Here is a 13,499-nt window from a genome sequence, read left to right as displayed (position 1 = left end):
TCCATAACCATGGTTTAAAATATCCATAACCATGCTTTAAAATATCCATAACCATGGTTTAACATATCCATAACCATGGTTTAAAATATCCCAAACATGGTTTAGACGTTCACAAACTTTAAACACAGATGAATGAGGGAGCAGATCGCAGTTGGGTAAAGCTGTCGAGCAAGTGGTTCCAGTTTGTTTTGATGGAACGATAACGTTTATTTGATCGAAGTTCAAAAATGTCATGCGCTGGGTGGAACTCATCCCGGATGATAGCTTTTGCCCTTCTCACTACTCGACTGGAGTATAGGCTCTCGATGGAAGGCAGATCATGTCAGTGTAAAGTTAGTGTAAGGACAGTGCAACGTCAGTGTAAGGACAGTGTAAGGACACCATCACTGTCCGACCATCACTGCTCGATAGAACCTGATCAACACAGGATGGCGACACCAAAACATTTCAACCTGATAAGAAAGAGCGAGCATTGCTGAGCCTTTTCACACAGCGATAGGTGTTTAACTCTGTACTTCAGGTCATTGGAAATCTAAATGTCTAAAATTTTAAAAGAAGTGATAATCTCAACTTCAGCATCGTCAATAACCAAGGGTTGAATGGGAGTTTTTTTTTTTTCTGGAAGTCGACAATAATTTCCATTGTCTTCACGATTCACATCGAGTTTGAGACATCATTGGACAAGTTTTTCGACTTGATTATGGTAATCATTTTCATCACGATTGACAATCAGGTCAGCAACTACTATTTCACATACATTGCCATTATCCGTAGTTTTATTAATTATTGATTGATTATTGGGAAATTTAATGATCACTTTTGCGCAAATTAATGCTAAATTGCATCAATGAACTTGTTGTTCTCCTCCTTTTCCCTCTAATAGTAAGGGCATTTTATGAGATATTTCACAAATCTGTTAACTAAATTGTTACCAAAAAATTTCTTCACCAATATGTTTGTAAAGGTGTGTAATAACATGTGTTAAAATGTTGAAGTTCAACTCCCGTGGGAAACCCAGAAAAAAAGCTGTTGAATTCGGGTACCGAAAAATTATTTTCGAGAATTTTTTTTTTTTAAATCGGCCCTTAAGTAACTTATGAGGGGTCAAATAAGGGTTTTTCATGATTCTGAGTTGATTGTTAACATTTATATTTTCACTTTTACATTTACACACAAAGTAGCTTTTATTTCACATACATATATAATACTCAAGAGTTATTTCTCATTCACAATGTCAGAAGTTTCAACAGTCATTGTCTATGTCTTCTTCAGACTCAACAACATCATGACTGCAGTTTCTGCATGTAATGCCATTACAGACTCCACAGGCCGAGATGCACGTGACCCCATTCTTCTTGCAGCTGCATAGCCGGTTGCTGCAATCTCCATGACAATTACAGCTCGTGAACTGCAATAGCTCCTCAGGAGCCGTGGGGTCCAGTGTTGGAACTGGCTCATACCCATGCACACCTATTGTCCATCCATAGTCACTGGGGTTCAGAGACATGCTCTGTAGAAGGATCCAGTCCCGGGAACTCAGGATCGTTGGCTTTGATCACCCACCCCGCTGCCCAGAGTGTGTCACCTGGAGTGAGGAGTGGCTGATCATGAGCCAGGGAGGAGGAAAGCTCAGCGAGGGGGAGAAACATGATCGCGTTCGTTCCTATCTGTTTCCTGTTCGTAAATGGAATAATCTTTACTTCAGTTCCTCTCAGGATCTTAGCTTTGTCGAGTGCCTTCAACTTCACCCGGGGGAAAGCTGCTGTTGTCTGTGGATCTGGCAAAGGTGGTGCCGGAGAGGTGACTTCGATCCAACCCATTGAGTGAAAGGGAGTGTTTCCGTGAATAGAGACAATGTTTAAATCTATATTGTCTCCAACAAACTGAGTGACTGCATTGTTTGTTTCCCCAACCTCCATAAAGACCACCTGATCATTACTTGACAATTCACTTTCACTGGCTGGCACTTTGGCTGTCATCACTGATTGATCCTCAAGCGCAGCATCAACCGCAACCTCATCATTGATCTGTTCATCGGTTTCCTCCACAATGGTGTCAAGAGTGCCAGAAGTATCTGGAACATCATCTCCACTCCTACTATTAAGGAAGCAGTATTTGTAGTTTTGTGTCTCCGTGTAAGACTCAGTGTATCCCAGCCGGTGGAACTTGTTGAGCATCCATTTTGACCCAAATCTATGATCAAGTTGTATGGCAAGCCCCATTTGGTGTGGCAATACTCCAGACCGAGGTCGACAGGCCTTAATAAAATTCTGCCCCCAAACGGCAACTCTTTCGTCTGTCTTGACAATCGGTCTCAAGAACATCTGAAGGCTTGCAGGAACAAGTGTCAACTGACTATCGATGTCAGTCATACTGTGTGTGGTCGGGTATGACTTTGGACCTAAATCAATCAAGGCAATATCATTGGATATGAACTTGAGTGCCGTCTTTATGATCTGAGTCTTCTCATCTCCATGGTCAAGATTAGCATGATGCTCTCGCAGAATATTGTCGGTGCCATCTTTGAGACAGAGTACATCTGCCCTTCTTTCCTGTGTTGTGAAATACAAGGTGTCTTCGTATTTCTCTAGAAGTTTTATCTTTAGCCAATGCTTTGAATAAGAAAGGCTCTTCTCTGGTGACTGATCAAACTCCTGCAGCTTTTCATGGACTTGGTCCATGTTCATTACCCCATGCTCTAATTCTGAGTCTAACCATTCGCAGAATTCAATAAAAACTGCCTCTCGCTCCTCATCAATACTCCTCTGTCCTCTCTTCCTTTTTCCTTCCTCATCAGTCTTGGACAAACTGTCACCTCTCGCAAACATAAGTTTGCATCGCAAATGGTACAGTGTTTCTTCTGCTACCAAGTCGTTGATCCCTTCCAGGCGTCCAGTGACTTCAGTGCCCCAGTCATCCCCGCGACTCCGTGCTGTCTTCAGCAAGCTTGCCTTCAGTGTATCTGCAGTCAAATTATCTGGCACTCTGTATTTCTTTCTAGCTTGTGCTGGATTATTTTTGTAGAGCTGGGCTGGTTGGTTGCAAAGAATGCATACATCCTTATACAGGAGGTCAACTGACTGTGATCTTCTAGAACTGCAGCCAGTTGATGAACTGAACTCACAAGTAGTGCGTCTTCTCTTCAACTTTGATGACTCTTTCTCTGCCTTTGATGCTTGAGCTGACTTCTTGGTGGTTGCAACAAAGTTGTTGTACAGATCATTTTTACACTTCTGGTGGTACCTCAGTTTTCCTTCCTTTTGAGCCTCCTTCATACGTTCCACAACAGTAACATTTTCGACAGTTTCTACTTGTTTCAATAAAGTTGAGTATCCCTTTGGAGTTGCCTGTATGAGCCTTTCAGCTGGTGTATCCGAGCGTGCACAGATGAAGCAATTGAGCACAGGTGGAGTAACGTCTTCATCCATATTGCTAGACTCCATGTCCTGCAAAGTAGAAAATGAGATATATTTAGAAATTATTTTTCCACAAAGGAGTGTCTGTGGTGAAATATAAATGTTAACAATCAACTCAGAATCATGAAAAACCCATATTTGACCCCTCATAAGTTACTTAAGGGCCGATTTAAAAAAATAAAAATTCTCGAAAATAATTTTTCGGTACCCGAATTCAACAGCTTTTTTTCTGGGTTTCCCACGGGAGTTGACCTTCAACATTTTAACACATGTTATTACACACCTTTACAAACATATTGGTGAAGAAATTTTTTGGTAACAATTTAGTTAACAGATTTTCATATGTTTCCCTTACTATAAGTGTTGAGGTCCGATATAACACCAAGCACCTGCCCTACCTTGACCACGATACTCCTCCACTCCGCTCTGTCCTCCACCAACTCTATCCAGCCCCCAACTACCCCCACCTTACTTGTATACCTCTTCACACAATCTTCCCATCTCAACCACGGTCTACCTCTTTTTCTCCTACCTTGCTCCCTCGACATATCCGCTCTCTTTGCCATTCTCTCTCCCCCCCATCCACAACCAAGTGTCCAGCTCATCTCAGCCGGCATTTCACCAATCTCCCATCAAGCTCATCTGCACACCAATCTCCTACCTCAGTTCATCCATTCTCCTATCCACCTCTTCACTCCCACAATCCTCCTGACCTGGTTGTTCTCCCAAACCTGCAGCCTCTGTTGTTGCCTCCCTGTCAGTGCCACCATCTTCAGACCGTAAAGGTAGGCCGGCATTACGCACGACATCAGAACCTTTCCTTTCAATCTCCTTAAAATCTTTCTGTCTGCCATTACTCCCTCCACCCTCCTCCACACATTCACACTCACCTGAATCCTCCTCCGCACCTCTGCCAATGACTTACCATCCCCGGTCACTGTTACACCAGATACTCAAACCTATTTCCTTGTCTGATCTTCTTCCCCTCTCACCTGATATTAATTTATTTTCTCTGCTGCCCAACTCACATCACCTCCATCTTCTCTCTGCTCATCTTTAGCCCATGTTTCTCAAATCCCTCCTTCCACTCCCCCAGTATGTCCTGCATCTCCCACCCACTCTCCACCACAACAACCACTTCGCACATCGTCCGCTATGAATATGAAAAAAATATTTCAAACTACATTCCCCATGCCTAATCAATCGTGTATGACACATGAAGTTTTGCACGGATCTGTTAAGCGGTTCTGGAGAAGGTTTTTTTTCTACATTTTTATTTTCACTCTAATATGTCCGTCAGTGTAATAATAATAATAATAATAATAATAATAATACATTTATTTTATTTAGCGCTTTTCAAGAAGCCCAAAGACGCTTTGACAGAGTACAAAAAACAGTGCAAAAAGACAAAAATCAACAGGTAAATAATCAAAGCAAAAGGAAGGAGAAGTGATAGTCAGGGGTTAAATGCTGTGGGTTAAATGTTGAATGCAGTGTTGAACAGGTGGGTCTTGAGTGATGTTTTGACTGTGGTGAGTGAGGAGGAGTCTCTGATGGTGTGAGGTAGTGAGTTCCAGAGGGTGGGAGCAGCGATGGAGAAGGCCCTGTCCCTAATGTAAGATTACATTGCAGTCAGACCAGGTGACCGATGTTGTCATACATTTAATTCTTCGCTCACTTTGGGTTGTAGATCAAGATATATGAAGTTTCAGATTTTTTAGGTAAAGATTTCGATTAATAATAATAACAATAAAGGAGTCTTATATAGCCCCATCAAGCAGAGTAAACGACCCTCATGGCGCTTTACATTATCATGCGAACGCACACACACCGCACACACACACACAAACATACACACACACAGACACACCTTCACTCTTGCCCTATTCCTCTCCCTCCCCATTCAAAAACGACAGATGTGTACTCCCCCTCCTCCTCCCCTCTCTCCCCCGCACATGTACACAGACATACTCTCGATCTCTGTCCCACCTCAAACCAAATAGTCTACTTGCCAAGCCTATAGAGCCCTCTTGTGAACCCGGAAATGTTGAGTACCCCAAAGTTTTAAGTTAGAAATGTACAGTATGGGTCCCCAGCACTTAGAAACTGCCGGATGCTAACTTGCATATGTTGGGCAATTAGCAAAATTAGCATTAATAGCATTAACCCTATCAAACATAGGCCTGGGACACTGAAGGTTCTCAGACCTGGGATGATGCACACTCTCATGTCATTCATCGGCTCAATCGGACAACTGATGAATTCAACAGGTGTGGAGGAGCTCGTCGGTGCATCATTTGGAGGCCTGAAATCCATCTTCAACGGGAAGGCCTGGCCCAAGGCTATGCGAGCCTTCCGTATGGTTGTGTCTGCTCTTCTTCATGACTTCTTAGAGGAGGGAGAGAAGACTCACGAGCAGATAACGGCATTCCTGGAGAAAGCCAGAGAGCACCCCACAGGCCGGCTATGGGTGGATTGTTTCATCACCCCGACCCTAATAGCTCACAGGTTCTGGCGAGCAGAAAGAGAGGGTGATTGGATGCTGCAACAACACTGCCTGAAAAGATGCTGCCCTATTTCTTTGCTGCCGGTCATCACCACTACGCAAGATGGATCACATGGCATCTGCGCGACATGCAGTACCTTCCTGCTACTGCCACGGATGACCTTTACGCTGGAGGCCATGTGTGCCGCCACTCTGATGGTGCAGCTGCAGTGAGTGGAGACATGTTTGGGGAGCAGACATGTGTCAAGCAAGGGAAGGGAGTAGGAGGCATGAAGGGCATCTCCACCAACCCTGAGCAGGTCGCCGTGTGGATCCAATCTTTCGGCATCTGCTCCAATCTCTCCAAGTCATTGGATGAGATTTACGACGATGCTGAAGCACCGGATAAGACAATGAAGCCCAACAGACACAAAGCAGAGGGTAAAGGACGGCGGGAATTGGACACGGAGGACCGGGCTAAAATCCTGAGAGTGCTACAGGAAAACTCCCATCCACTCACCATAGACACCGCGACCCTCCACCATATCATAAATGGCCAGGTGGCAGATGAAAAGGTGAATGTGCAAGATGCATTGAAGATCGGACAGGACATGAGCACACTGTTCTATTCATCACTTCCTGAGAGATTTCATGCGCCCATCTCAAATAAGGTGGTGACAATGACATTCACCAAAAAAAGAGTGAAGGTCAATGCGAAGATCATATGTGACCTTGAGGCGTTGTTTGCTCGGCTGCTGGTGGTGGGGAGCAAGAGAAGAATGGAGCTCTCTGCCCTCTTTGACTACGAGCTCGGCCGGTCCCTGCATCCATCATCGATGAGTATGGATGCCTCAGGAAGGGTAACAAGTCTGTGATCGTCCAGCGTCTTGGAATCCTTGCCCCCAATCCCCACCCACCACATGTTGTACTCGTTGATGCATCGCAGCTCATCTACCACGTGGTGTGGCCATCGTCAGGCACTGTGGCTGACCTCGCAGCCAGCATGGGGCGCTGGCTTAATCGATACATCACCGAAACATTTGTCATCTTTGACCGGTATGAGCAAGTCTCTGCCAAAGACCACGAGAGGCAGAGAAGAGCTGGGGAGAGCTCAACAGAGTACCGACTCTCACTGACAACCCCTCTACCTAGCCGTGACAAAGTGATGAAGAACAAGACAAACAAACGGAGACTGGGTGAGCTCCTGTGCACACACAGCATAGGAGATCACATCAAGATGGTCAGCAAAGCAGACAGTATTGTCACTCATGACGAGGCTGACGTCTCCCTCATCTCATACATGTTGGATGCAGCCGGTCGCGGAGCTGAAACTGTCCGCATTCTCAGCGACGACACTGATGTTTTCGTACTCATGGTGTATTGGTGCTGGAAGGTGGGTATCACATGTAACCTGCAGATGGAGAGATGGGATGGCACTATTCTCAACATCAATTCGACAGTAGAGAATCTCGGTGAGCAGTGTCGCTCCATCCTGGCTATGCATGCTCTCTCCGGATGTGACACCACCTCCTATCCCGCGGGGAAAGGGAAGGTGTCCGCACTCAAGGCCATGGGAGTAGTACCTGGTGACCTGCTTCACTTCATCGGAGAGGAGGGAGCTACTGATTTACAGATTACAGAGGCAGTGAGTGGTTTCTTCCTGGCTCTGTACAATGAGAGGGAGTCGGCATCTCTGAACGTCGCCAGATATGACATCTACCGAAAGCGCAAAACCCCCCCAGCACTGAAGACACTGCCTCCTACAGAGCGCAACGCTCTCCTCCATGGACGGCGTGCCCATCTACAGGTGCTGCTTTGGAAAGCAGCAGACTGCCCTAGCCCACCAGCTGTGGACATAACAGAGTTTGGATGGAATAAGAAGGAAGGCGAGAAGGGAGAGGAAGTCATCATGTCCATCCTGGATGCAAGCCCCGTTGCTCCTCCTGCCGTGTTGGAAATGATCAGCTGTAGCTGCAAAGCTGGGTTAAAGGGTGGGTTAAAGGGGTTAAAGGGATGGGTTAAAGCCCTGTTTAACAGCAAAGTGAAGCTGCGTAGCTGCAGGCCTGGCCTGTACCAGCTACTGCTTCTGCAAAGGCTCTGATAGTACATGTTGCAACACACTCACACACTCACAGCAAGAAGAGCAATATGACAAGAATGTAGAGTCAGGAGAAGAAGATGAAGACGATGAGGATGAGTTTTATGATGAGGATATGCTTTATAACAGTGCAGAGTAGTAGAAGTGCAAGACGCTCTTTCTTGATGGAAGTTTTATGTTGTGTAACTCATGCACATATTTTTCAGCTCTGATAATTTTGGGTATACTTGTGTTTTAATTTTGAGGATATTATTTACCCATAGTCATATTATTCTAGTTTGGTATGGTTACCTTTGGTACTTGTGCCTTTGTTACCTCTAATACCTGTGAATAAAAGTGGAGCAATAGAGCGAAACATAAATTTCAGTGTCCCAGGCCTATGTTTGATAGGGTTAATGCTATTAATGCTAATTTTGCTAATTGCCCAACATATGCAAGTTAGCATCCGGCAGTTTCTAAGTGCTGGGGACCCATACTGTACATTTCTAACTTAAAACTTTGGGGTACTCAACATTTCCGGGTTCACCTTGCTGGCAAGTAGACTAAATGGGGAAAACAGGACTTATAGTGGGGGGGCCAATGTTTTCCCGTTGAATTCAAATGTTAATTTGTGGACACTGGTTGGGTTGTCTTTAGGGATGATAGAAGTTGTAGAAAAAATATGTCTCCATTTTTTTCAAGTTCTTTATAGCGGCCATTTTGGATTATCTTGACTTGACTTGTAGCCGTACATGATGTTCTGACTGATGGTTATAACATCTCGATGAATAGTGGCTGAGCGCATAGTCTCTGGCTCAATGCTCGTGGCTGGTCCTTCCAGTAGCCAGCGGAGGAAAGCATAGAGTACTTTGGGTACATGCTTTTCAGCATCATCAGTGTTCATTTCTCCTTCAAATTGCCATGGGTGCTTGTTCTGACAAGCAATGGCACTGCGGAGAACAGAGGCACTCTCAAACAGTTGTTCGATGTTTTTTTCATTTGTCTTCGTCATTGCATCTTCGACAGCTGCATCACGCACGGCAGTGGAGAATACACAGTCTGACTCGTTTCGACGTTTTGGTTTCATGAAGTGAACGTCATCAATGTGAGAGTTGATTTTCTCCTTCATGCCTTGGGTAGTAGGTGATGGGACATTGTGCACACCATTATTGTCAAGAATCCTGGAGTAAACCGACTTCAGGTCAGACATGTTGAGAATTTCACCAGCTTGGAGTAGAGAGCGAACAAGGCTGACAAACTCAATGTCTGCGGCTATTTTGATAACATTAGTTTCTTGCAGTATGTGTTCTTTGTCATCACTTGATGTCCCACTCTTGGGAGCACGTTGGACATTCTGCACCCAGCATGGGAGATGATACTTGACGTCGATCGCATGAGCATCATGTGCACTGATGGCAGCACTCAGCTGAACTTTCCACTTGTGGTTGCTGCCTTCTTCAACAGCTTTCTTCAGCTGTTTACCTGCGTTGAACGTGCATACAACATGTACACTTTCCTTAGTGACCTCTTGACAGAAGAAACAAAGGTCTCTGTTGAATGGAGTTGATGATGAACGTGTGAAGCGAAGAGTCTCGTCTTGCGTAGAACCTGAGGTACTTGCAGCGGCAGGTGCAGAAGAAGGACGTCCACACCTCTTATGAAGATGCTGGGTGTCGCCATGTTCGCAGGCTTTCTGGTGGCGAACTCTAGCACGCTCCAGGTGAGCAGTGTTGCATGTAGATCCATAACATGCCCGGTGCCACTTTGCTTTATTGTTCCTCAAGTCAGTGGCAGTGAAACAGCTTAATCGTTCGCTGATCTGTTTGAAGTCGGCATCACCATATCGTGCCCTCTCCTGGATGAACTGGAGAAACTTTGCATATGAGCCCAGTGCTGGCTCAGTCACTAGTGCACCTTGGGGATCCTGGCACTGAATGCAAAGTGTGAAATCAGTTTCTTTCTTGGTTTTCTTGCTTTTTGGCTCCATCATAGCTCAGGGTCACGAATCTGGAACATACAAATAACAAATAACAATTAAGATAGATGTGCATTAAGTTAGATTTTGGACACTGGTTCGGCTGTGCCATAAAAACCTATTTTTATCCCTTGTAGGTTATTAAAGAAGGTTTCATTCAATTCTCTATCCCCAAAAATGTACAACTGGACACCAGAATCGAAACTCTAGGTCATTTAGAAGCCAAGATAATGGAATTTTACGTTTTCGACATCCGCCATTTTGAAAATCCAAAATGGCCGCCATAAAGAACTTGAAACAATTGGAGACATATTTTTTCTAGAACTTATATCATCCCTAAAGACAGCCCAACCAGTGTCCAAAAATTAACAAGCAATTTCACCGGGCATTTCAATCTGCTACATTGGCCCCCCCACTATTAGACTTTGAAAGACTTGTGAAACAGATAGGTTTTGAGGGAGGTTTTAAAGGCAGGAAGAGAGTCAACATGTCGAACAGAGGAAGGCAAGTCATTCCAGAGCAGAGGTGCAGCAAAGGAAAAGGCTTTCTCGCCAAACGACTTGGTGCTGGTGCGCGGCGGCTCTAAGGTCATAGAGTCGTCGCTTGAACGAAGCCGTCGCCGAGGTTCATAGAGTGAGCAAATCGGAGAGATAGTGAGGTCCCGTTCCACACAATCTATATATATAAAACACAGTTTGTGTGTGTGTGTGTGTGTGTGTGTGTGTGTGTGTAATGTTACCGATAGACTCCTAAACGGAGAGGCTTACGTGCTTGATATTTGGCATAGACATGGCCGAACTCAAAATATTTGAAGATCCATATTTTTTATTCATATTTACCTCAGCGCATTTCAGCGCACGGAATCAACGGATCAGAGCAGGTGGGCGCTGATTCGCTCAGAGCGATCACGTGATGACGCTATGAACGCTATGAAAAAAAAATCGCTATGACGCTATGAAACGCTATGAACGATATGAACGCTATGAAAAAAAAATCGCTATGACGCTATGAAACGCTATGAACGATATGACCGCTATGACGCTATGACGCTATGACGCTATGAAAAAAAAAATCGCTATGACGCTATGAACGATATGAACGCTATGAAAAAAAAATCGCTATGACGCTATGAAATGCTATGAACGATATGAACGATATGACCGCTATGACGCTATGACGCTATGACGCTATGAACGATATGAACGCTATGACGCTATGAAAAAAAAAATCGCTATGACGCTATGAACGATATGAACGCTATGACGCTATGAAAAAAAAAATCGCTATGACGCTATGAAACGCTATGAACGATATGACCGCTATGACGCTATGACGCTATGACGCTATGAAAAAAAAAATCGCTATGACGCTATGAAACGCTATGAACGATATGACCGCTATGACGCTATGACGCTATGACGCTATGAAAAAAAAAATCGCTATGACGCTATGAAACGCTATGAACGATATGAACGATATGACCGCTATGACGCTATGACGCTATGAAAAAAAAAACGCTATGACGCTATGAACGATATGACGCTATGACGCTATGGAAAAAAAAATCGCTCGCTTTGCCAAGGGGCTCCCCCCCCCCCCGTTCCTTTCCCCCCCCCCCCCTGTTCCCCGCCCCTCCCCCGCCCGGCAATGCCGGGTACTTCTGCTAGTGATTTATAATAATAACATAGTGTGCAAATTTTGTATTGCACACGAGCAGAGACAGGCAGCCAGTGTAAAGATTCAAGCAGCGGAGTAACATGGTCAGACTTCTTCGCCTTTCAGACAAGACGAGCGGCGATTCAACCAATTATGGCTGGAATACCACTTCAATGATGATGTGATGTCGTTATAACCTTATATACGCCATGGGGAGTTGATGACATTTCCCAAGTTTGATTTTTTTTTTGTTTAGCGATTTCGGAGAAAACGCTGTCCAATTTTCTTCCTTTAATACAATATGGCTACCATACCATGTGACATGATGTTAGAGTTATTAATAAAATATTCTCCATGGGGAGTCAGTCCCTCCTATGTTTAAAGTATCGCACCAAAAAAACATTATAAAAAAAACAAAACATATATAGACGTAGACACGCAGACACAGACAGAGGCATTGCAATCGTCTCGCATACCCTCTGACACTGAAGAAGAAGCCCACCCACGCTCGTCCCAGTGCGCCAGAGCCACGCCCCGCCGGACTCGGAGCCACGCCCTCTCGGACGCTGTGGGATGAAAGGTTTTAGTTTTACCCACGTGGTATTTTATACGTGCCATAGCGGCCATGATGATGTACTTAGTGTTAAATAATTCGAAAGGTCCGTTACATTTTATACAGGTCCATAGTCCTTTCGATGTAAACATCAATGATCATAAAACTGATGTTTGTAGAGACGTTTGGATGATTAATTGACCGAGAAGATTAAATTGGCGTGGACGGTGGAGGTGGAGGCTGTGGAGCTGACGTGGAGACGGTGCGGGACGCGGGGACGCACCGACCTGGTTATTGGTGGTACCCTCGCGGTAAGGTGATGTTTGGATGCGTTTTGCACGTTTGTTTAGCGATTATAAAACGTTCTGTGTCGGGATTTTAATACGATCAGGAATACGAGGCACGTTTATGTTTCCTCGTGAAGTTATATTGGTGATGCGCTCGGGGACACCATGGGAAAATTGGGGCTGTGGATGCGAAAAGAGTGTAAGAGTGGTGAGGTAAAGCGGCGTTTGTAATTCCTATGGAAGCGTTTCTGGAAAGGAGCAGTAACGTCCCCCACGTCCCCCACGGCCCCCGGTCCCCGGTCTTGGGTCCCCCCGGTCCCCGGTCTTGGGTCCCCCCGGTCCCCGGTCTTGGGTCCCCCCGGTCCCCGGTCTTGGGTCCCCCCGGTCCCCGGTCTTGGGTCCCCCCGGTCCCCGGTCTTGGGTCCCCCCGGTCCCCGGTCTTGGGTCCCCCCGGTCCCCGGTCTTGGGTCCCCCCCGGTCCCCGGCCTTGGGTCCCCCCGGTCCCCGGCCTTGGGTCCCCCCGGTCCCCGGCCTTGGGTCCCCCCGGTCCCCGGCCTTGGGTCCCCCCGGTCCCCGGCCTTGGGTCCCCCCGGTCCCCGGCCTTGGGTCCCCCCGGTCCCCGGCCTTGGGTCCCCCCGGTCCCTGGCCTTGGGTCCCCCCGGTCCCCGGCCTTGGGTCCCCCCGGTCCCCGGCCTTGGGTCCCCCCGGTCTTGGGTCCCCCCGGTCCCCGGTCTTTGGTCCCCCCGGTCCCCGGTCTTGGGTCCCCCCGGTCTTGGGTCCCCCGGTCCCCGGCCTTGGGTCCCCCCGGTCCCCGGCCTTGGGTCCCCCCGGTCCCCGGCCTTGGGTCCCCCCGGTCCCGGCCCCGGTCCCTGGCCTTGGGTCCCCCCGGTCCCTGGCCTGGGTCCCCCCGGTCCCCAGCCTTGGGTCCCCCCGGTCCCCGGCCTTGGGTCCCCCCGGTCCCCGGTCTTGGGTCCCCCCGGTCCCCCGGCCTTGGGTCCCCCCGGTCCCTGGCCTTGGGTCCCCCCGGTCCCCGGCCTTGGGTCCCCCCGG

At 46.9% G+C, this 13,499-nt stretch overlaps 1 protein-coding gene across 1 annotated transcript; it reads right to left on the bottom strand.

The window, feature by feature from the left end:
- Positions 1-983: 983 nt before the first annotated feature.
- LOC144889438 (uncharacterized) lies at positions 984-12,126 on the bottom strand. Its single transcript, XM_078769663.1, has 2 exons — positions 12,086-12,126; positions 984-3,446 (listed from the first exon to the last, which is right to left on the bottom strand). Exon 2 carries the CDS (start codon positions 3,441-3,443, stop codon positions 1,488-1,490), a length of 1,956 nt encoding a protein of 651 aa, XP_078625789.1. The 5' UTR covers positions 3,444-3,446; positions 12,086-12,126; the 3' UTR covers positions 984-1,487.
- Positions 12,127-13,499: the final 1,373 nt, after the last annotated feature.

The sequence above is a fragment of the Myxine glutinosa genome, unplaced genomic scaffold, assembly GCF_964187855.1.
Source record: "Myxine glutinosa unplaced genomic scaffold, kmMyxGlut1.1 SCAFFOLD_3809, whole genome shotgun sequence".
Classification (NCBI taxonomy): Eukaryota; Metazoa; Chordata; class Myxini; order Myxiniformes; family Myxinidae; genus Myxine; species Myxine glutinosa.
This window is presented reverse-complemented; position numbering and strand designations above follow the sequence as displayed.